Below are 25,390 nucleotides of genomic sequence, written 5' to 3'. Positions count from 1 at the left end.
GTTTTTGTGCAAATATTTGCTCATTTTGAAATGGATGCCTGCAACACATTTCAAAAAAAGTGGGATGGGGCAACAAGACTGGGAAAGTTGAATGCCCAAAGAACACCTAATTGGAAACAGGTGAGTGTCATGATTGGGTATAAAAGGAGCATCCCCAAAAGGCTCAGCCATTCACTAGCGAAGATGGGGCGAGGATCACCACTTTGAACAACTGCATGAAAAAATAGTTCAACAGTTGAAGAATGTTTCTCAATGTTAAATTGCAAGGAATTTTGGGATTCCATCATCTACAGTCCATAATATAATCAGAAGATTCAGAGAATCTGGAGAACTTTCTACACGGAAGCGGCAAGGCCGAAAACCAACATTGAATGCCCATGAACTTCGACCCATCAGGCGGCACTGCATTAAACACCGACATCATTGTGTAAAGGATCTTACCACGTGGGCTCAGGAACACTTCAGAAAACCATTCAGTTAACACAGTTTGTCACTACATCTACAAGTACAAGTTAAAACCATACATCAACAACATCCAGAAACGCCGCTGCCTTCTCTGGGACCAAGCTCATTTGAAATGGACAGACACAAAGTGGAAAACTGCTGTGGTCTGATGAGTCCACATTTCAAATTGTTTTTACAAATCATGGGCATCGTGTCCTCCGGACAAAAGAGGAAAAAGACCATCCAGATTGTTACCAGCGCAAAGTTCAAAAGCCAGCATCTGTGATGGTATGGGGGCGTGTTAGAGCCCATTGCATGGGCAACTTACACATCTGTGATGGCACTATCAGTGCTGAAAGGTAAATCCAGGTTTTGGAGCAACACATGCTGCCATCCAAGCAACATCTTTTTCAAGGACGTCCCTGCTTATTTCAGCAAGACAATGCCAAGCCACATTCTGCACGTGTTACAACACCGTGGCTTCATAGTAAGAGTGCAGATACTAGACTGACCTGCCTGCAGTCCAGACCTGTTGCCCATTGAAAATGTGTGGCGCATTATGAAGCACAAAATACGACAATGGAGACCCCGGACCGTTGAACAACTGAAGTCATCAAGCAAGAATGGGAAAGAATTCCACCTACAAAGCTTCAGTGTCCTCAGTTCAACGCTGATTGAGTGTTGTTAGAAGGAACGGTGATGTAACTCAGTGGTAAACATACCACTGTACCAGCTTTTTTGAAACGTGTTGGAGGCATCCATTTCAAAATGAGCAAATATTTGCACAAAAATAAAGTTTCAGTTTGAACATTAAATATCTTGTCTTTGTGGTGTATTCAATTGAATATAGGTTGAAGAGGACTTGCAAATCATTGTATTCTGTTTTTATTTACATTTTTCACATGTCCCAACTTCATTGGAATTGGGGTTGTATAACAGCTGGTATGCCGACATAGTTTAATTTTGCTGCGCTACATGTAGAGACACACTGGTCACGAAGTTCGGCCTTTACTTTTACTTTTTTTTTTTTTTTTTACAAAAAGATCGCCAGTCAGCAATTTGTATTTTCCATGAGGCCAGAGCATGTGTACGACAGCTCAGAGTTTTCTTTCTGGTGCAGGGAACAGCTAAAACTAGCATCTCTCTCACTCTCTTTTTCTCTCAAAGTAAAAAACCAGCACTGCAGAACTCTGTCAAGTTTCAGTTCAGAGTCGCAGAAAGAAACGACTTCATCAAAATCCTTAATTAAATAGTCCAGGGAGCTGTGTCTGTGTAATCCTGTGTCTATATCTGCTGTTACATTCAGAAATAAACAGTTTAATTTACACATTAAATGCTTTGTGTTTCCAGAAACTGTTTTCTCAGAGGAGGAGAACAGGAGAGTCTGTGTTTATAGGAGAGACGGGAGGGGGGAAGCGAGAAAAGTACAGGGGAAGGGGCAGTTGGAGAGGACGGTGGGGAGGGGTTCCACTCATGAAAACAAAAAATAGTTTTCATGTAACTGTTTACAAATGATCACTTCATTGTAAACAGCAGACTTCTGCAGTGCAGCAACGATCAATCTTGAGCACACACTTCACTTTGAGTGTGGAAAAACTATGATTTAGAATGATTTTCATCCAGGTTTTATCCTTTAAAGAGCAGGTTTGACAATTAAATTAGTCCATGTTCAGCTCTTGTTCAAATAAGGCAATTATTAAAGTGGTTATATTATGTGTGGGGGGGGAAAAAAACAAAAAACTGTCGGATGACAGAAAAACTGCCTGACAGTTCTCTGCCTCAATGGATTAAAGCAATTAGGCAGCACATTCTTGTTTGACGAAGGCGCTAAAAGGTTAAAATATAATGCATAGTAAGTCCCTTCGGCTGCTCCCTTGTTTGCACTTGGGGTTGCCACAGCAAATCCAAGGTGGATCTGCATGTTGAATTGGCATAGGTTTTACGCCGGATGCCCTTCCTGACGCAACTCCACATTACATGGAGAAATGTGGCAGGGGTGGGATTTGAACCCGGAACCTTCTGCACTGAAACCAAGCGCATTAACCACTTGGCCACCACTCCTCCTACATCCAGAGACAGCCCTTGTCTGTCCCAATCAGAAACATGAGAGATGAGATAAGATGAGATTTATTGTTATTGTCATTACGAGTGCAACAACAACAAAATTATGTTTACACTCCAATTACCTCAGAGAGAATACAGCAATTAATCCACAATTACTACTAGTTGAATGTTATAATGGCACACATCAGAATTAAAGACAACACATACATTTGACATTGTTTATGTGCACTAAACTTGAAGCAGTCCGTCATCCGAATTGAAGCAAAGTGGGTGAAGGCCATAGCAGGAGGGCCTGCGCTGCCCAAAAACATGGCACTTTGAGATTTTGCGCAGATTACATGGCAAACAAAGTGAAAATGCAAAGAAAAAAAAATGACGATGGGGTGGAAAGCCAAAAATGTGTTGCGGTTTGTTTATGACCCAGAGCTCAAACATGCGGAGGTGGTTTTGCAGGCAAGACACCGCAGCTACTCTGTCAGTGTAGGCTAAAACTTACCGACAAGCTCTCCCATTTGTCTTATCTTCTCTCCTGCGAAAAAAAAAAAAACCTTTTAAACCATTATTTATGACCTACACATAACATAAAATGACACTGAAATATGAACTTATGAACTTTGCATCATATTTAACTTAAATAGCCTCAAATTGTGTCTTTTACAGTAGATTACAAAACATTACATATCATGAGTTACTCTAATTTATTCTGCTTCATAGATCCATGTCGGAGTCACCCTGTTATCAATTACATGAAACAGACCCCTTGGGTTCTTCAGTACAGAGGTTAACAGGCCTTTAAGTTATTTGATAACAAAATATTTGATAACAAAATATTTACAAACTAATATACCGTGATATAATATTTGCAAGTAATCAGTGTGGCAGAGTAAGGGGGCACTGGCAAGACAATAGAAACCCTGCAAGAATGAAGCAAACCCAATAATTGGCTCTGATCTAAAATATAGTAAATGGACTGCATTTATATAGCACATTTCCATCTGGATCAGAAGCTCAAAGCACTTAATTATGCCTCTCGTTCACCCATTCGCACTCACATCGACGTCAGAGTTCTGCCATGCAAGCTGCTCATTACATACCAGGAGCGACCAGAGTATTATGGACCTTGCCTTAGCAATTTTCTGGTCTGGCTGGGTTTTGAACCGAGGATCCTCTGGTCTGAAACCCAGTGCTTAACTGGTAGATTAGCACCTCCTTATGATATATTAAATTAATTAAAATATAATAGACCAGAAGACAGACAGGGTTTAGTTTTGTTCAAGAATCTGCTGATATTGACTGGAATCCATGTGTCCCTCAACTTTAACAAGATTCCATTACCTGCATTGGCCACACAGCATGATGAAACCACCTCCAAATTTTACTGTCGGTAACAGTTTTTCTTGGAATGTTGTGTTTTTTCAGCCGTGCATACCACCCCTTGTTATGTCCAAATAACTCAGTTTTAGTTTCGTCAGTCCACAGCACCTTATTCCAAAATGAAGCTGCTTGTCCAAATGTGCTTTAGCATACCTCAAGCGACTGTTTGTGGCGTGTACGCAGAAAAGGCTTACTCTGCATTACAGAATCTCTTTGTGCAAAGTGCACTGTATAGTTGAACGATGCACAGAGACACTATCTGCAGCAAGATCATGTTATAGGTCTTTGGAGCAGGTCTGTGGGTTGATTATGACTGTTCTCACCATCCTTCGCTTCAGCTTATCGGAGATTTCTCTTGGCCTGCCACTTCGGGCCTTAACTAGTACTGTGCCTGCGGTCTTCCATTTCCTCACTATGGAAACTGACAGCTGAAACCTCAGAGCTTTTTGTATCCTTCCCCTAAACCATGATGTTGAACAATCTGTTTTCAGGTCATTTGAGAGGTGTTTAGAGGTCCCATGTTGCCACTCATTAAAAGAGATGCAAAGAGGGGAAACATTTGCAAATGGCCACCTTAAATACCCATTCTCATGATTGGATTCACCAGTGTAAGGAGGTCAAGGGTCATTGAGCTTTCCAAACCTATTGTTTTCCAATAATTAGTGTTGAATGTATTCAAATCAACAAAATGACAAGGGTGACCAAATTTATGCACCTGCCTAGTTTTGTTTAATTATTGCACACTTTCTGTAAATACTATAAACTTCATTTCACTTCTCAAATATCAGTTTGTCTGCTGTATGATATATTTAACTGAAATTTCTGATTCAGACAACCAATGATTTATAAAGGAAAATCATGAACATTATCAGGGGTGCCCGAACATTTGCATACAATTGTATCTGTCCTTAACTGATCAGAAGTGCGAGTGATGGAGAAATTTTGCCCACATACAAATAACAGACCACAATAGGAGACATTCTAAAAATTTGAATTAAATATTATCCTGGTCCTGGCTCTGCAACTGATTCCATGTTTAGATAACCTTTTCTTGTATAAAGATCTACCTGTGGACCTTATTTTACTGAAATGTGTACAAGTGTTTGAGAGCCTCCACTAACGATCAGACATGAAAACAGAGCTGAAGACATGACCTCCTTAGGTAATTAGGAAGTCAACGGGAAGCTTCTGTTGCATTATTTTAATAAATGGATGTAACAAGCCTGGCTCGACGGCAAGTCACAACCCAAACAAACTAACTGGAATGGGGAAATAACTCAAAAGGTTGAAGCCAATAAAATAGCTTATTTAACAAACAATAAAATGCAACATAAATACAAGGCATGCGAATGTAAGTAAGAATCAGTGGTGTATGCAGTGCATGAATATGTAGGTGCAAATGTGTTGGCGTGTGAAAACCAAAAGTAACTAAAACAAAAAATGAACTGAAGACAAACCAAATGGGTTACCTGGTGGGGAGAGAGCAGAGAGAGTGAATGAGCACAGCACAAACAGTTTAACAGCACAGGTGCCACCACTCAAGCAGCCCCACCCCTGCCTGCCGTGGGGAGCCTCCCACAACAGGCAGGGGAGGGCCGTGACACCCCCCTCCTTAAAATGAGGGTACTACTCTCATCCAAACAGACCTACGTACATAAGACCCAACCAAAATAATACCTGTGCATACAGTATTTTCTGCACCCTTCCACCAGCTGTTCGTACCTCCACCCAGCAGCCCTGGTACCTGGGGAGCAGTTTAAGAGCAGGAGGACAAATAGTGAGGCAAAAAGGAGCAGAGAAACACATTAGGTTAAAGGAGCACAGGAAAGAGCATCAGCAATAATGTTATCTTTGCCACTGATGTGTCTTATGTCAAGAGTGTACGGTTGTAAAAACAAGGCCCAACGCATAAGGTGCTGGTTGGGATTCTGCAGAGAATTCAAAAAGGTCAACGGATTATGATCAGTGAATACAGTCAACCGAGTCGACCCGGAACCTACATAGACCTCGAAGTGCTGTAAAGCCCAAATGAGGCCCAAAGCCTCTTTTTCAATTACAGAATTAAATTGATACTTATTAAATTTCCGGGAGAAGAAACTTACAGGGCACTCAACATGATCATTGTCCTGTAGAAGTACAGCACCTGCCCCAATCTGACTGGCATCCACCTGTAATGTAAAAGGTTTACTAAAATTTGGTGCTGCCAACACCGGAGCGGAACACAGCAATGCCTTAACTAAATCAAAGGCCTCCTGACACTGCGTGGACCAGAAAAACTCAACCTTGGCTTTCAACAGGTTGGTCAGAGGGGCAACTACCATAGAGAAGTTTTTACAGAAGGAGCGGCCATCCCAAGGACGCGCATAAGCTCCTTTTTAGTAGTCGGAGGAGGAAACTGCCTTACGGCCTGTATTTTAGCCTCCACGGGACGGACAAAACCTTGACCCACCACTTTACCAAGGTAGGTGACTGTGGCTCTGGCAAACTCACTTTGCCAAGTTTACAGTCAACCTGGCCCACACCAGCCGATCAAACAAGCCTTGCACTCTCGGGACATGCTCCTCCCAGGAATCCAAGTAGACAACCACATCGTCAAGATGCACTGCACACCCTTCTAAACCAGAGACTACATGGTTCATCAGCCTCTGAAAGGTGGCGGGAGCATTCGAGTCCAAAAGGCATCACTGTGTATGAAAACAAACCAGATGGTGTTATAAAAGCAGCAATCTCACGTGCCCGTTGAGAAAGTGGAACCTGCCAATATCCTTTCAAAAGATCAAACTTACATACTTGGCAGACCCTACCTGATCAGTACAGTCCTCCGTCCTAGGCAGGGGATAGAGATCTGCTTTTGTAATGCCATTTACTTTTCGGTAATCTGTACATGGTCAAAAAGTAGAGTCTGGCTTTTCAACAATCAAACAAGGTGAAGCCCAATCAGAATGGGATGGTTCTGCAATACCATTATTTAACATATGCTGTACCTCAGAATCCAACTGTCGCCTCTTCTCAGAAATTTTTGTTTAATAGGCTTAGCATCTTCGATGTCTATGTCATGTTCAGTTAAATGAGTTTGAGTGTCAGAAAATAAAGCTGGATACTTTAATTAGCCCAACTAATTGAATACGCTTCTCAACATCCAAGTGGTCAACTAAAGTACCAAGATTTTCCAAAGTCTGCGAATTCTTTAATCGTCCTCTCAAAATCTCATCTGCAGCCAAAGCTACCTCTTCTCCCCCCTCCTCACGATCAAGACCACCAGGGGCAGTAACAGGCACAACAGCCAACGCTGCCCTCTCCACATGACCAGTATCCCTCTGATCAGAATCTCGTGTGGTAAAATTTCAATAGATTCACGTGATACAATTTAGAAGTTTTCCTATGTCCAGGAGTTTCAATGAGATAGTTTAGATCAGACACTTTTCGCAGAACTGTATAAGGACCAGAATACTTTGCCTGAAACGGAGAATTAACCAACGGCAAAAGAGCAAGTACTCTGTCCCCAGGACAAAACTCACGCAATTCACATTCCCTATCATACTTTTGCTTCATTTTCTTTTGAGAACACTCCAATTTTTGTTTTGCAAGTTCACCTGCTTGGTACAACTTAAACCTAAACCCATTGACAAAAGCAGTCAAGTTCTGTGGTGGCTCCTCAGGTAAACAACCCTCCTGGAGAACAGCTAGAGGACCCCTAACCTTATGCCCAAACACTAGGTCATTAGGGCTAAACCCTGTACTTTCCTGCACTACCTCACGAGCAGCCAACAAAAGCCAAGGTAAACCCTCTTCCCAATCTGCAGATAGTTCAGTGCAATATGCACGGAGCAACGACTTCAAAGTTTGGTGAGAACGCTCTAATGCTCCTTGACTGAGCATGATACGCTGTTGACTTGTTGTGCTTAACTTTTAACTGCGTCAGAATCTGAGCAAACATTTTGGAAGTAAAATTTGAACCTTGATCTGACTGAATGATCCTTGGAATACCAAATGTAGAAATAAACTGAGTCAAAGCTTTAACTACAGACTTTGTAGTGATAGTACGCAAAGGAAAGGCAGCCGGATATCTAGTTGCTTGACACATTACTGTCAGCAAGTAGCTATGACCCGATTTCCAACGTGATAAAGGCCCAACACACTGATGAGATGCTCAAGTGGCTGACCAATTGTCGGTATCGGATACAAGGGTGCTGACTTCGCAACTTGATTAGGTTTACCAGTAAGTTGACAAGTATGACATGTTTTAATCAACCTTTCTGGCCAAACCTCTAAGTGTGACCAGAAAAAATGACGCAAAATTCTGTCATACGTTTTCCGCACACCTAGATGACCAGCCACAACACCATGTGATGTCTGAAGGACTTTACCACGCAAGGAGGTCGGTACAACTATTTGAAAAACTGCTTCTCCCAAACCTTGATCATTATGTGGAACATATTTTCTAACCAACAGTCCATCAAGAAGAAAATAACATTGAGCACTATCCCTCACTGCTACTTCAGGAACAACTATCAAAAATTTCAACCAAAGATTTGTCACCCTTTTGCTCTGCAATCAAGGAATCTCTAGAATTTGTCAAGCTTCCAATTTGAAGATCAGTTGGCAACTCAAGATTATTAGGCCGGCTCTCTGCCTCCTTACGCCGAGAACCAGCACGAGTAGTAACGCAACTTGGGAAAACATCTAGACTGCAATCTGGGGACCCACCAGCAGAGGGCACGGTTAACTCCTTGAAAATGTTAGGCTTGCCATCCGCCCACACTTTCCCACCAGCCAGATCATTTCCCAGAATCATGTGGACACCATCCACTGGCAACCTGGGTCTGACACCAACCATAACATCACCCTCGACCAAACCACACAAGATTAACTTTATGTAAAGGGGATGAAAAAGGAACCAAACCCATTCCACGGATTAGAACACAACATCCTGTATCTGACAGTTGTGAAAATGGCAACACAGACTCTAAAATAAAAGAATCCAAAGCTCCTGTGTCCCTCAAAATTTTAATTGGAACTTGTTGATTCCCATCAAACAAAGACAACCCCATCGGAAATGAAAGCTGAAAACTCACCCTGGGTAGATTCAAAACCAACCTTAACCTGTTGGTGGTAGAGTTCACCCTGGTGGACAGGTGTGGCAGCAGGACTTGTAATCGGAGCTGCCATCACAGCCGGCTTTACTTGTTCCAACCTTTTGGAGCTAAGCAAAGGACAATCTTTTTTCCAATGTCCCTCACCCAAACAGTATCTACAGGTATTTGCATTAACTGGTCCTTTTGGTCCCACATTAGCTAACCTTCGCTGAGGTTTTTGGAAAGAAACCCCAGGCAGTGGTGCCTTATGTTTTAGCATAGACTCACTTTTATTACGACCTTCCCTATTTGAGTCAAAACGAGTTTTATGGGTCAACACATTCATCTGCCAGAATAGCTGCTTCCCCAGGAGACTTGACTTTCCGTTCGTTAACATATGTGGCAACAGACTCCGGTACAGAATTTTTGAATTGCTCCAACACAATTCAATTAGACAAATCCTGTAAAGTAACCACTTCAGCAGCTGTAGACCATCGACTAAAGGCATTTGACAAGTCCCTTACAAACTCAGAATAAGTCTGTGAATCCTGCTTCTTCCTGTACCGAAAACGTTGACGATACGCTTCCGGTACCAGCTCGTAGACTTTAAGGACTGCCGCTTTAACAGTAGCATAAACCTTACTATCTGCAACATTTAATGCTGAAAAAGCCTCCAATGCTTTCCCTGTAAGCACACACTGTAACAAAGTTCTATCCACATCTGACCAGGCCCTAGCATCAGCAATGCGTTCAAACAAAATAAAATGCATACCTGGAACTGATTCATCAAATTTAGGTAATAAATGAAGATTCTGTGAAACATCAAACTGAGGATCCCTTTCAACTCCTGGTCTATTGCCACTTCTCAGCCTTTCCAGTTCTAGCTGCATCTGCAACAGCTCCCTCTGCTGCTTAAAAGTTAACATGACTGGAGTAGGCTGAACCGCTGCCCCTTGACTGGCACCCGACTGAAAGAGAACACCAGCGTCCAAAAGACCTTGTTTTAATGAATCCCTAACTGTTTCCTTTAACTTCCTATCCACTATAACAATTTTGTAATGCTCTGCAATCTCCAGTAACTGTTCTTTTGTGCACAGTTGTAAAGCCAAGTCCAAAGGTGACTGAACAAAACTAGCCAACATGGAGGACATGTCAGAAAGACCAACCAAATTAACCAAACAAATTTAGAAAACTCACCCGCTGCCACGACTGGGTTATTGGTAAAGAGCCCCACCCCACTAAACTCAAGAAAAAGCTAACTAACTGCCCCCTAGTCTTCGTGCAGTCTGGCGGGAGGTTTTTAAATCACCAGTGACCCTAAAGGCCACACTACCAATGGGGCTGTGAGCTCCTGCACATGCAGCCACCCACAGGATCCCACGGATGTGAACCTGAGCCAATGAAAGGGGAGAGGGGATAGGGAAGCTCTACCCACCTCGCTGCCACCTACAAAAAAAACACCACGAGCCACCTATTGTGACCCGCTGATAAACCTAACAGGGGAGGACTCCCACCAGACTAAACCCAGTACTAGGCCCAGATGTGAGCTTCTAACCAAAGTAGCACAAAAGAAAAATGCTAACTGCTCTTAACCCCAACTGGCCCAAAGCAAATTTCCCCATACAAAACTGGCTATCAAAGTAACCTACTGAAACTACAGCAAACAAAGTTAATTACAAAGTAGGTCAAACAAGGCCAAACTACAAATGCAAAACCACAAAATAAACAAACTAACCAAAATTTAACCCAAATATTAAGTTAAATTAACTTTAAATTAGACGAGCCTCCACGTGTAACAAGCCTGGCTCGGCGACAAGTCACAACCCAAACAGACTAACTGGAAGGGGGAAATAACTCAAAAGGTTGAAGCCAATTAAAATAGTTTATTTAACAAACAATAAAATGCAACATAAATACAAGGCATGCGAATGTAAGTAAGAATCAGTGGTGCATGAATATGTAGGTGCAAATGTGTTGGTGTGTGAAAACTAAAACAAAAAATGAACTGAAGACAAACCAAATGGGTTACCTGGTGGAGAGACAGCAGAGAGAGTGAATGAGCACAACACAAACAATTTAACAGCACAGGTGCCACCACTCAAGCAGCCCCATCCCTGCCTGCCATGGGGAGCCTCCCACAACAGGCAGGGGAGGGCCGTGACATGGAGCAGTGCAGATGAATGCAGTCATTTAGGATTTTTGTGACACAACCAGGATATGAGAAATGCTTGTTTGAAATGAGATGAGAGATGAGAGAGAGAATACTGTACAAACAACAGTTTACATGGTTCATTATTGTATCAACATTTTTCAGAACAGGAAGTTGTTCCAGATTCTCTGCTCTAAAATGTTGCGTTGCTCTATGTCTTCACTACAGTATCACTTTTAATTTAGAGACTAGGAATGCAGTGATCCAATATTTTGGATCAGTATCGGTCCAATATTTGTTGGTCAAAAGCAATGGACTGGAAGTGAAACATTTTTTTTTACAAATAAATAGATTCAACAAATTTTGATTTGAGTTGTCTATTACACATTTGAGTCATGTTGTAGACTACACAGTCAATTTTGCAGAGTAAAATATACTCTGCCAGGATAACATTTGGCCCCAGTCCAAATAGAATTAAATATACTCTATCACAGTGTAAAACCAACTCTATCATGCTGTGAATGACTTATTGGAGTTGAAAAACGTGATATAGCAAGACAGTATAGCTGAGTTCACTCTATAATTGAGTGCATTTAATTCTATTTGGACTGGGACCAAATGTCATCCTGGCAGAGTATACGTATTTTACGTATATTACTCCGCAAAATTTACTATGTATGTATGTTTCTTTTATGCTTCATTTCTTTCACAGTTTGAGATGATGTTTTGTTATTTGTCTAAGTTAGCAAGCAGTGCAGGTAGCTGAGTGGATAAGGAGCTGGCCTGCCAGTACATGTCGAACTAGTGCCCCGTCTAGATGGAGTCAAAGCCTCTTGTCTGCTTCACACTATGGAATCTGGAGATAAGCACCACTACCAACGCTCCTCAGGGCCTATATAGGACTTACTTAGGTTAGCAAAGTACATCCAACAATCCAGTATCTTTTCTCTGTCTGGGAAAGATATCAGATTGCTATCAACAGATACTGAAGGTTCCAGTATTGGTATCATACGAGGTCTGTTAGAAAAGTATCAGACCTTTTTATTTTTTGCAAAAACGATATGGATTTGAATCATGTGCGCTTGCATCAGCCAAGCTTGAACCTTCGTGCGCATGCGTGAGTTTTTTTCACGCCTGTCGGTTGCGTCATTCGCCTGTGGGCAGGCTTTGAGTGAGCACTGGTCCACCCCTCTCGTCGGATTTTCATTGTCAGGAAAATGTCTGAACAGCTGGAGCAGCGCTGCATCAAATTTTTCAAGAAACTGTGTGAGACAGCCAATTCAATTCAATTCAAATTTTTTTTTTATATAGCGCCAAATCACAACAAACAGTTGCCCCAAGGCGCTTTATATTGTAAGGCAAGGCCATTCAATAATTATGTAAAACCCCAACGGTCAAAACGACCCCCTGTGAGCAAGCACTTGGCTACAGTGGGAAGGAAAAACTCCCTTTTAACAGGAAGAAACCTCCAGCAGAACCAGGCTCAGGGAGGGGCAGTCTTCTGCTGGGACTGGTTGGGGCTGAGGGAGAGAACCAGGAAAAAGACATGCTGTGGAGGGGAGCAGAGATCGATCACTAATGATTAAATGCAGAGTGGTGCATACAGAGCAAAAAGAGAAAGAAACAGTGCATCATGGGAACCCCCCAGCAGTCTACGTCTATAGCAGCATAACTAAGGGATGGTTCAGGGTCACCTGATCCAGCCCTAACTATAAGCTTTAGCAAAAAGGAAAGTTTAAGCCTAATCTTAAAAGTAGAGAGGGTGTCTGTCTCCCTGATCTGAATTGGGAGCTGGTTCCACAGGAGAGGAGCCTGAAAGCTGAAGGCTCTGCCTCCCATTCTACTCTTACAAACCCTAGGAACTACAAGTAAGCCTGCAGTCTGAGAGCGGAGCGCTCTATTGGGGTGATATGGTACTACGAGGTCCCTAAGATAAGATGGGACCTGATTATTCAAAACCTTATAAGTAAGAAGGAGAATTTTAAATTCTATTCTAGAATTAACAGGAAGCCAATGAAGAGAGGCCAATATGGGTGAGATATGCTCTCTCCTTCTAGTCCCCGTTAGTACTCTAGCTGCAGCATTTTGAATTAACTGAAGGCTTTTTAGGGAACTTTTAGGACAACCTGATAATAATGAATTACAATAGTCCAGCCTAGAGGAAATAAATGCATGAATTAGTTTTTCAGCATCACTCTGAGACAAGACCTTTCTAATTTTAGAGATATTGCGTAAATGCAAAAAAGCAGTCCTACATATTTGTTTAATATGCGCTTTGAATGACATATCCTGATCAAAAATGACTCCAAGATTTCTCACAGTATTACTAGAGGTCAGGGTAATACCATCCAGAGTAAGGATCTGGTTAGACACCATGTTTCTAAGATTTGTGGGGCCAAGTACAATAACTTCAGTTTTATCTGAGTTTAAAAGCAGGAAATTAGAGGTCATCCATGTCTTTATGTCTGTAAGACAATCCTGCAGTTTAGCTAATTGGTGTGTGTCCTCTGGCTTCATGGATAGATAAAGCTGGGTATCATCTGCGTAACAATGAAAATTTAAGCAATACCGTCTAATAATACTGCCTAAGGGAAGCATGTATAAAGTGAATAAAATTGGTCCTAGCACAGAACCTTGTGGAACTCCATAATTAACTTTAGTCTGTGAAGAAGATTCCCCATTTACATGAACAAATTGTAATCTATTAGACAAATATGATTCAAACCACCGCAGCGCAGTGCCTTTAATACCTATGGCATGCTCTAATCTCTGTAATAAAATTTTATGGTCAACAGTATCAAAAGCAGCACTGAGGTCTAACAGAACAAGCACAGAGATGAGTCCACTGTCCGAGGCCATAAGAAGATCATTTGTAACCTTCACTAATGCTGTTTCTGTACTATGATGGATTCTAAAACCTGACTGAAACTCTTCAAATAGACCATTCCTCTGCAGATGATCAGTTAGCTGTTTTACAACTACCCTTTCAAGAATTTTTGAGAGAAAAGGAAGGTTGGAGATTGGCCTATAATTAGCTAAGATAGCTGGGTCAAGTGATGGCTTTTTAAGTAATGGTTTAATTACTGCCACCTTAAAAGCCTGTGGTACATAGCCAACTAACAAAGATAGATTGATCATATTTAAGATCGAAGCATTAAATAATGGTAGGGCTTCCTTGAGCAGCCTGGTAGGAATGGGGTCTAATAGACATGTTGATGGTTTGGATGAAGTAACTAATGAAAATAACTCAGACAGAACAATCGGAGAGAAAGAGTCTAACCAAATACCGGCATCACTGAAAGCAGCCAAAGATAACGATACGTCTTTGGGATGGTTATGAGTAATTTTTTCTCTAATAGTTAAAAGCCAGGTGGAAACCATTCGGAAAATTCAGATGGCTTTCGGTGATAATCCTATGGGCATCACAAAGATTAAGGAGCATTACAACCGGATTAAAGACGGCCCACAGCGGCTGAGGGCGCGCCGCGCTTCAAACGGCCATCGACAGGCTGAAATGACCAGATCATTTCTAAAGTGAAGGCTGTGTTGATCCGGGACGTCGTGTGACTACCAGAGAAATGGCAGAAAATGTGGACATCAGCCATTTTTCGTCAGATTCCACTGTTACAGGAGATTTTGCTGATGCAAGTGCTCATGATTCAAATCCATACGAGGTCTGTCCAAAAAGTAACGGACCTTTTTATTTTTTTCAAAAACTATATGGATTTGAATCACGTGTGATTGAATCAGCCAAGCTTGAACCTTCGTGCGCATGCGTGAGTTTTTTCACGCCTGTGGGTTGCGTCATTTGCCTGTGGACAGGCTTTGAGTGAGCACTGGTCCACCCCTCCCGTCGGATTTCTTTTGTCTGAGAACTTGCTGAGAGACTGCCGCTTTGCTCCATGAAATTTTTTTCAGAAACTGTTAGAGACAGGCAGTTGGAAACCATTCGATAGATTCAGTTGGATATCATTGAAGATTCTGTCAGTGTCACGCGGCTTATGGACTGTTAAAACCTTTTTAAAGACGGCCCACAGCGGCGGAGGGCGCACGGCGCGCCGAGCGGCCATCGACAGACTGGATCGACCAGATCATTTCTAAACTGAACACTGTGTTGATCCGGGACATCATGTGACTACCACAGAAATGGCAAGAGAGCTGGACATAGCACTTTTGCGGCACAGTGCACTGTTACAGGAGATTTTGTAATGAAAGACGTGCGGAGGATTTCACGCATCGGCACGAAGCAGCTCAGGACGCGCAGCAAAAAAAAACACCTCTGTGTTGGAAACCGTTCAGAACATTCAGACGGCTTTCGATGGCTTTCAATTGAGTGAGTATCCGAGAAATTGTGTAACAGCTGGACATGCCCCAACATGTCCTGTGAGACTTCCAAGACGGAGGTGTTTTTTTGCTGCGCGTCCTGAGCTGCTTCGTGCCGATGCACAAAATCCTCTGCACGTCTTTCATTACAAAATCTCCTGTAACAGTGGAATGTGTCGCAAAAGTGCTATGTCCAGCTCTGTTGCCATTTCTGTGGTAGTCACATGATGTCCCGGATCAACACAGCGTTCAGTTTAGAAATGATCTGGTCGATCCAGCCTGTTGATGGCCCCTCGGTGCGCCGCGCGCCCTCCGCCGCTGTGGGCCGTCTTTAAAAAGGTTTTAACAGCCCATAATCCGCGTGACGCCAACAGAATCTTCACCAATATCCAACTGAATCTATCGAATGGTTTCCAACTGCCTGTCTCTAACAGTTTCTGAAAAAAATTTCATGGAGCAAGGCGGCAGTCTCTCAGCAAGTTCTCAGACAAAAGAAATCCAACGGGAGGGGTGGACCAGTGCTCACTCAAAGCCTGCCCACAGGAGAATGACGCAACCGACAGGCGTGGAAAAACTCACGCATGCGCACGAAGGTTCAAGCTTGGCTGATGTAATCACACGTGATTCAAATCCATATAGTTTTTGAAAAAAATAAAAAGGTACGATACTTTTTGGACAGACCTCGTATAGTTTTTGCAAAAAATAAAAAGGTCCGATACTTTTCTAACAGACCTTGTATCATACAACCCCAATTCCAATGAAGTTGGGACATGGTGTAAAATGTAAATAAAAACAGAATACAATGATTTGCAAATCCTCTTCAACCTATTTTCATTTGAATACAGAATATGGCTTGGCATTGTCTTGCTGAAATAAGCAGGGACGTCCCTGAAAAAGACGTTGCTTGGATGGTAGCATGTGTTGCTCCAAAACCTGGATGTACCTTTCAGCAGATGGCACCATTGATGAGGATTTGCAAATCATTGTATTCTGTTTTTATTTACATTTTACACAACATCCCAACTTCATTGGAATTGGGGTTGTACACTAAAAAGTGGTATTGTGCCATCCTTACTAGATACAATGTCAGATGTCAGAAAACATTTAGATGTTTGATGAATTTGTTTTTTTTTTTGTTTTTTTTTACTATAGCTGTGGATGAAGATATCTATGTTATTCCGGGGGGGGGGGGGGGATGATAAACATGATGCTGCTTTCCCATATCAGCAGCCAGCTCTGTCTTATTTTCCCATGTAATGTCAGAACGGAATATTTCACCAGGAAACACGGCTCTTAGTGAAGCGTTAATAGTCTGTTTTATACAGCACATAAATAGATACTTGTCATTTGATTGGTGGATTGTAGAGGAATAGTGTTATAAAAGTTAATGTTGTTAATGCTCTGTCAAGTATATTTACCATTATAATTGTCATGGTAATTGATTGAAGAATGCCATGGAAGAGGAAGTGTACAAAGGGCACAGATAAGATTGATGAGGTGAGACATTCGTTCATCAGTGCATGATGAACAAGAAAGAAAGGACTATTCGCCTGTCTTTATACTATCAAATGATTTAATTCAATGGAATTTGGAACATCTTGGGACGGTATATAGTAGTGCAGTGGATAAGAGAATATTTAGAGGGGAATCCTGTAAATGGTGATAAAAGCATCAAATTCGGCAGAAATACTCCTCAGACAGTCCTCTTTTGAAAAAAACGATTTGCCAACTTGAATTTTCAATCGGTGGTCAGGTAGGGGTCAATTGAAGAATTACACAGAGGTCAAAATTAAAAGATGCACCAATCATATTGAAAAATATTCCACATTATTTGCCTGATCATAAAGATTCCAAAAAGGTATAGTTTGGACTATCTGTTATTAAATTCCATGGAGTTAAGGGATAAAAACAGCAAGAATGGTGACAAAGGTCAGTTTCATTTTGTACAGGGGTCAAAAGTTAAAGTTGCTCCAATTTTGGTAAAACATGATGCAGATTACTAGTTGAGTTAACACGGTTCTAAAAAGGAATAGTTTGGACCATGTATTATCTTTACTTATCACGTTACGGGGTAACATATGTCACATGTCATAGAATCCAATAGACGTAGACCTTGTTTGGCCTTTACTTTGGAGACCAAGCATTCAACACTGTCAACACTATTCCATTTATTAATCCTATTAGCTCAACCAATAATTTGCATCACTTTTTACCAAAATTGGAGCAACTTTAACTTTTGACCCCTGTACAAAATGACACTGACTTTTGTCACCATTCTTGCTGTTTTAATCCCGTAACTCCATAGAATTCAGTCACAAATAGTCCAAACTATACCTTTTTGGAATCTTTATGATCAGGCAAATAATGTGGAATATTTTTCAATATGATTGGAGCATCTTTTAATTTTGACCTCTGTGTAATTCTTCAATTGACCCCTACCTGACCACCGATTGAAAATTCAAGTTGGCCAATCGTTTTTTTCAAAAGAGGACTGTCTGAAGAGTATTTCTGCCGAATTTGATGCTTTTATCACCATTTACAGGATTCCTCTCTAAATATTCTCTTATCCACTGCACTATTATATACAGTCCCAAGATGTTCCAAATTCCATTGAATTAAATCATTTGATAGTATAAAGACAGGCGAATAGTCCTTTCTTTCTTGTTCATCATGCACTGATGAACGAATGTCTCACCTCATCAAGCTTATCTGTGCCCTTTGTACACTCAAAAAAAAGTCAAGTGGCCAATTGGTTTTTTTCAAAAGAGGAGTGTCTATGGAGTATTTCTGCCGAATTTGATGCTTTTATCACCATTTGCATGATTGTTTCACTTATCTGCTGCACTATAAGTGGCATGAAAACTGAATGTATTTGTCTTCAGACCTACACTCTGTAAGACATCTACCTTTAAAGCTTTAAATAACAAAAGAGCCTAAAAACTGAAACCTGTTTTCCCCGGTGTCTCATTTGTTATCTGTTTCAGAGTTTTTAGGTAATTTTTCCTAACAAATAGTCTACTGTATACAAGCGGTCACAATGATGTCACTACTTTGAGCTGTTCCTCAGATCTTTGTCAATCGTCAGTCTCCAGAGATAAAATACCAATACCATTCATTTTAAGCAAATATGAATAAATGTCTTGTCCAAACAACAAAAATGTGCTACCGCATGATACAAACAGCTAACAAAATGAAAGCCTGCTCCCGCACACTGCTACCAGGCAGCACACACTGGAAAAACAGAACATAAGCAGTAACAATGATCAGTCCTTTGACTTATGTCGGACTCGTTTACTGTGCATTTTTGTCCCATACATTTCACTTCACTGAACAACTCCATTACCTTTTCCTAAAATTGTGTCCACGAGGAAGCTAAATCCAGCACACCATAAGCTGATTAGAAGCTTACACAGTGTTCTTGGGTTGCAACAGTGCAGATGAATGCAGTGTGTCATTGTTATAGACATTAGACAGATTAAGAATTACACAAGTGCCTGTTGCAATTTTTCACTGTATTGAGGAAAGCAGACATGTGCTTCCACACACATTCTGCTCTGGTCCTCAACGGCTCTCGCTGATGTCAGCGGTGTGTTGACAGCTTGCCTGTAAAGCGGAGTACGCTGCTGTGCGGACATAGAGCCGTCTCTGCCCGACTGCTGTTGGTGTCCTGTTCAGAGAAGAAACACAAGTCTAATTTTAAGTAAAATATAAAATGTCATGTATGTATTTAGGTGTCATATAAAACAAATAAGGAATGTTTTCTATTCATGCAATGCACAGAATATTTTCATGCATTGAAAGGTGGAATGTTATGTTTTTAGTGCATGCAAATATACTTACCATTGTACTCATAAACACTCATTATTTGTATAGTAATGCTGGAAAAGGCACAGAAGGGATGATTCTGAAGCAGTGTGCAGAATTGAGTCTGCATCCTTGTGTTGTGTGTCTGCGTTACAGACGGCTCGCTGTGTGCCAGGTAAAGTTGGAAGAGCTCAGGGTTTGGATTTGAAGCCTATCACGGTGAAACTGCTAGCCATCGTTAAACCTGCAGCGTGAGTAATTGCACTCATGTTATTTATGTTCCCACCCCTGTCAGTACATTCAGCTCAATTTATGTTTCCAAATTAAAATCAGATGAGGTTAGGCAGAAGAAGCTCAGAGGTGGTCTGATTGAGGTGCAAATTTTCCTCATGGCTCCTTGTTGCTACAGGCTACTCGTGGAGATGGACGAGCACGACGGGGTGTTGCGGTTTGGCGCCTCATCCGGTGATTTACTGAATGAGGAGGTTGGTCTGAGTGATAAGCAGTGATAAATTTCAATCGAAAGAGCACAGAAAATGCCTGAGTGGTTGGGCTGACCAAGTTTTCCTATTCATTTTAGCTGGTCGTACAGGAATTTGACACCACACAGAGCTTTAAGCTGAGAAATACAACTGAGATGGCCCTGCACTTCAGGCTGGGGACGCAGCTGCCATTTTCAGTAGTCCAGCCTCAGCCTCGAGTTGTGTCCAGCACCTCCAGTAACCCCTCCACTGCTGAAACTCAGTACCTGGTGCTGCAACCACAGCACAAGATGCAGGTGTGAATGAACTTTGCAGGCACTCATGTCAGTCGTTTACATCTGTGCTGATCGCTGATATCACTGTCTGATATATGTCAGGTGACAGTGGCTTTTCACTGTTCTCTGTCTCTACTGGACCATATGGACCAAACAGAGGAGAAGCATCCCCCTGGTGTGAAGCTGATTCATAGTGCTTGTGGGCAGAGGAAGCTGAGTTTCCAGGAAAGTCTCCTGATTCACTTCAACAACAATAGCCTGCAGGTCAGGAACTGGAGTGAGTCTTTAAATATAAATACATACAAGCCAAGAAGCAAAAACTCACATCTGTTTTACTTTAATTAATAATGGAAAGCACTCATTAATCTGCGGTAAACCAGAATGAGGCTGCAGGGCACATTTTTGTCTAATGTCTTTTGCTAAATGTTTAAAATTTCTATACAAAAGTTAAATATTCCATTTCAAATTTGATAACCTAAAAGAAACATCCAGAGCATCCATACATAAGCGCACACATCAACAAATTACAGTGAAGACAGAGACACAGAAACATTGACATATTAGCGATGAGTCACATAATCTGGTGTTTTATTTATTTAATTATTTTTAGAAGAAACCGTAAGTGTAAGTTCTCTGATGTAAATCGGTGGTTCTGTTCTTTTGGTGATCTGCCAGAAAAAGCAGAATAACTAGAAACTTTTATTTCGATGGCTCCCCCTCTAGCTGCCACCTTATCGTGGTGGGGGAGTTTGCGTACCCGGATGATCCTAGGAGCTATGTTGTCGGGGGCTTTGTGCTCCCTGTAGGGTCTCCCAAGGCAAACAGGTCCTAGGTGACGGGTCAGACTAAGGGCAGTTCAGAACCTCCATGACCAGTAAAAGATCAAGGACCGTGACGTCGCCCGGTATGGCGGAGCCGGGGTCCCACCCTGGAGCCAGGCCTGGGGTTGGGGCTCGCGCGCGAGTGCCTGGTGGTTGGGCCTTAGCCCATGGGGCCCGGCCGGGCTCAGCCCGAAAGAGTGACGTGGGCCCGCCCTCCTGTGGGTTCACCACCTGCAGAGGGGGCCATGGGGGTCGGGTGCAGAGAGGATTGGGTGGCGGTCGAGGGCGGGTGGCCCGGCGGCCCAGTCCATGCTCATAGTCCCTGGCTGTTGGGACGTGGTCCTTCACGAGTGAGGGACGGATGGAGCGTGAGATCAATAGACGGATCGGTGCAGCATCTGCAGTGATGCGGTCGCTATATCGGACCGTCGTGGTGAAGAGAGAGCTGAGTAGGGGGGCAAAGCTCTCGATTTACCGATCGATCTACGTTCCGATCCTTACCTATGGTCATGAGATTTGGCTCATGACCGAAAGAACGAGATCGTGAGTACAAGCGGCCGAGATTAATTTCCTCCGCAGGGTGGCTGGGCGCTCCCTTAGAGATAGGGTGAGGAGCTCGGTCACTCGGGAGGAGCTCGGAGTCGAGCCGCTGCTCCTCCAAAGGAGTCAGTTGAGGTGGCCTGGGCATCTTTTCCGGATGCCCCCTGGACACCTCGCTGGAGAGGTGTTCCAGGCACGTCCCACTGGGAGGAGGCCCCGGGGAAGACCCAGGACACGCTGGAGGGACTACATCTCTCGGCTGGCTTGGGAACGCCTTGGGGTTCCCCCGGAGGAGTTGGAGGAGGTGTGTGTGGATCGGGAGGTCTGGGCGGCTTTGCTTGAGCTGCTGCCCCCGCGACCCGGCTCCGGATAAAGCGGAAGAAAATGGATGGATGGATGGATTTTATTTCGATGGTTAATGTGGCAGTTGGTCCATGATGTACTCCTTGATACTTGACTGAGGATTGAGGGAGGGTCTGAATGATATACTGTGCCTTAATTGAGAGAGTGGCGACATGACGAGTCGGAAAAAAGTGGTCATGTAACTCATGGTGCCATCTTGGTTCCAAAATACTGTTCACTCTTAATCTGTCTGCATGTAAATCCAGCTATTTTATTTATTTATTGGCTGAAAATGCCGGGTTGCTGTGCATTTGGAGGCACAAATAGACACAGCAAGGGCTTCAAGATGTACAGATTCCTTTCAGATCCAAACAGAAGAAACATTTGGGAAAATAAAGTCAGTCATGTGGGATGGAAGCCGACATCATCATCAACGTTTTGAGAGGTAAGTTTACTGTTCAGTCCCATGTACAGTAAAACTCACTTAAACCATCATTGTATAAGCCAGATATTCACAGTCACTGGACAAAAAAAGCCCCAAAGTTTTTGTATTGTTTTCCATGTAATAAACACCATATATAATGGATTTTGTACAACAGATTTTTGCTCACATCAGATGAAATGTCCCATCCAATCCTAATGCATTTACATTACCCCCCCCCCCCCCCCCCCAAAAAAAAAAACAACAAAAAACTAACAAAGGCGCAAATTAAAGTTCTGCTCTGACACTCTCCGATTTGAGGAAAGTGGGACTGGAGTTATCTCCCTGATTAAAAGTCTGACCGTTTATATTTTTCACACTGTCTTCAGACTCGGACCCACAGCCTGGACATGCACCTATTAAATCAGACACAAAGGCTGTGATTTGACGCTTTTCTGCTTTTACTCCTTTGTCTGCCATCATAACAGTTTTTACAGTGCACACGCTAATTAAAAATGGATCTGAAAGTCTGCACATTTACAACACAAAGTTGGTAAAAGAGGTGTTGTGTGGGCCGCTGAAGAGGAGGTACTGCTGGCCCACCACCACAAGATGGCGCCCTGCTTGAAGTGCGGGCTTGAAGCACGAGAGGGCGTCGGAGCGACCGGGAGTGACAGTCTGAGCGATCAGATCAGAGACAAAGGAGGCTGATCCGTGGAGAGTGTTTTCTCTGCAGGTCAACCGAGCACACACAGAGAGAATGCCCCAAACGGTCAAAACAGCAGCACTCGTCCTTAGAGACTGGGCTAAGGGTGGGTCACAACACCCACGCGGGGAGACCCCGACAATCTGCACGTATCCCAGTCACGATCCTGAGTGGGGATCTAACCCTTCACGCCCGTATATATATATATATATATATATATACATTAGAGCTGGGCAGCGATTAAAAATATTAATCGCATTTTTTCCACGATAATCACATTGTTATATGCAAAATCCAAAAATGAATTCAAAACTAGTGCAGAGCACAACTTTATTTTAAATGTTCTGCCATATGAACAAAAGTTCCATTAATGTTTGTTCTGCATTTGTTCTGCAAACATTTAACAACAGCATTTTGTTTATGCAGTTGCAGTTAACAGCAGGATTTTTTCTCAACATAATGAGATTGAAAAATCATCTTAAAAAGCCAGGGGTTCAGGGATGCTTAGGTGCTGTATAACTATTTTAATTACAAGGTATTTAATGTAAGAAAAAAACATAAGGATTTTCTTGAATAAACCACTGGGTAAAAATTAGCAGTTCTGATGTTCCTGACACACATCATCATTATTCTGTGTTTTGGCCTGATGCTTTGTTTCTTTAGGCTTTAAAGTAAGGCTGTAACAAAGATTAATAAAAAAAAAAAACCTATGGTTTTCCCTTCACACAATTTGGTGCTCAAAATACAGACAGTAGTGTTTCAGAGGGTTCTAAATTTAAAAGGTTTTCAGGGGAAGCTAGCCCCAGTCTCCCCTATCCTGCAGTGCTCGATGCGCAGCTCGCTGCATGGAGAACTTTAGCAGCTGGAGGAGAACTTTTCCCCCAGCACTCAGTGCGGGGCACACTGCAGGAGAACTTTAGCGGCTTCGGTTCTGTTGATTACGCCGTGTGGAAGCACTTAAAAATTAAAATGGCCATGTAAAAGTTCCGTGCCCTTCTCCATGTCCTCGGCAGCAGTCAGCGCCAGACTTGCAAAAAAACAAAAAAACTGTGTTAATGTGCAATAAAAAAAATTGTCAGCATTAATTATTTCAATTTAAATTTATTCAATTTTTTTCATTTATATAGTGCCAAATCACAACAAGGTGGCCTCAAGGCGCTTCACACAAGTAAGGTCTAACCTTACCAACCCCCAGAGCAACAGTGGTAAGGAAAAAGTCCCTCTGAGGAAGAAACATCAAGCAGACCAGAGTCAAAGGGGTGACCGTCTGCTTGGGCCATGCTACAGATGCAAATTACAAAACAATTCACAAAACAAGCATACAGGAAATGTTGCCGGTGCACAGGACTGTTTCTGGAACAGATACCACACCCATCTCTGGATGTAGCCGCACCTCAAACAGAAAAGAAACAAATCAGAATCAAGCATCAGAAAGACAAATACAGTGTAATTTGTCAGCATTAAGCAACAAGAAAAACAGAAGAAATACTAAGGTGGTCGCCGGCCAAGTAATAGGTTAACGCGATAATAATGCGTTAACTTGCCTAGCCCTAATATATATACATAATACATATATAAATAAACATGATAAATACCAAAAAAGCGTGCAAAATTAATCAATTAACTAAAATTTCAAGACACAACCGGACAAACAATGGTGCACAACTCACAAGCCCGAAAAAAATAATAAAATCGATAAACCTAAGTCTTCAAACTATAACAAGCAATTTTATAATTCTTGTAAGGCCTTTTAAAGCCAAGTAAAGTACCAAGTAATCTAATACTGTCAGGACAAGTATTCCAGATGTTAACACCTTTAACAGAAACACAATGACTTTTTGCAGTAGTTCAGCTCCTTCATTGCTAAAAAAATAATATTCCTCTCAAATTATCACTGGAGCCCCTCAGTTGAAATAGATCCTGGACATGTTGTGGCAAAAGTTTATTTTTAACTTTATACATAATTTGTAATGTGATGTAATCAACCAAGGTCCAGAATTTTAAAATATGTTAACAGGCAAATAATATGAAAAACAATAGCTGTAGAAACATGCGTATGCCAGCCACGTTTTTTTCATGTGCAGCAATATGGTTTCATGCCAAGAAAGAGCACCACAGATGCAGTGTTTGCTCTGAGAATAATGGAGAAGTATAGAGAAGGCCAGAAGGAGTTACATTGTGTTTTTTGTGGATTTAGAGAAAACTTATGATAATAGGGTGCCAAGAGAAGAGTTGTAAGAGTTGGTATTGTATGAGGAAGTCTGGAGTGGCTGAGAAGTATGTGAGGGTAGTGCAGGACATGTACAAGGTTAATGTGATAGCGGTGAGATGCGCAGTAGGAATGACAGAAGGTGGAGGTGGGATTACACTAAGGATCAGTCCTTTCTTGTTTGCAGTGGTTATGGACAGGTTGACTGATGAGTTCAGACAGGAGTCTCCATGGACTATGATGTTTGCAGATGACATTGTGATCTGTAGTGAGAGAGCAAGTTGAGTCTAGTCTGGAGAGGTGGAGATATGATCTGGAGAGAAGGGGAATGAAAGCCAGTCGGCACAAGACTGAGTACATG

The 25,390-nt window shown here is 42.2% G+C and overlaps 1 protein-coding gene across 1 annotated transcript in view; it reads left to right on the top strand.

Moving 5' to 3' along the window:
* The window catches only part of dlec1 (DLEC1 cilia and flagella associated protein), a 79,008-nt gene that overhangs the window by 51,887 nt on the left and 1,731 nt on the right, over positions 1 to 25,390 (top strand). The window contains exons 32-35 of the mRNA XM_034168929.1: positions 19,390 to 19,484; positions 19,643 to 19,718; positions 19,814 to 20,011; positions 20,093 to 20,254. Of these exons, the coding sequence (XP_034024820.1) occupies positions 19,390 to 19,484; positions 19,643 to 19,718; positions 19,814 to 20,011; positions 20,093 to 20,254 (531 nt within the window). The remainder of the gene's footprint in view (positions 1 to 19,389; positions 19,485 to 19,642; positions 19,719 to 19,813; positions 20,012 to 20,092; positions 20,255 to 25,390) is intronic.

This window comes from Thalassophryne amazonica, chromosome 1 (genome assembly GCF_902500255.1).
Source record: "Thalassophryne amazonica chromosome 1, fThaAma1.1, whole genome shotgun sequence".
In the NCBI taxonomy this organism is placed as follows: Eukaryota; Metazoa; Chordata; class Actinopteri; order Batrachoidiformes; family Batrachoididae; genus Thalassophryne; species Thalassophryne amazonica.
The sequence above is the reverse complement of the archived record's forward strand: the minus strand, read 5'-3'. Positions and strand labels throughout refer to the sequence as shown.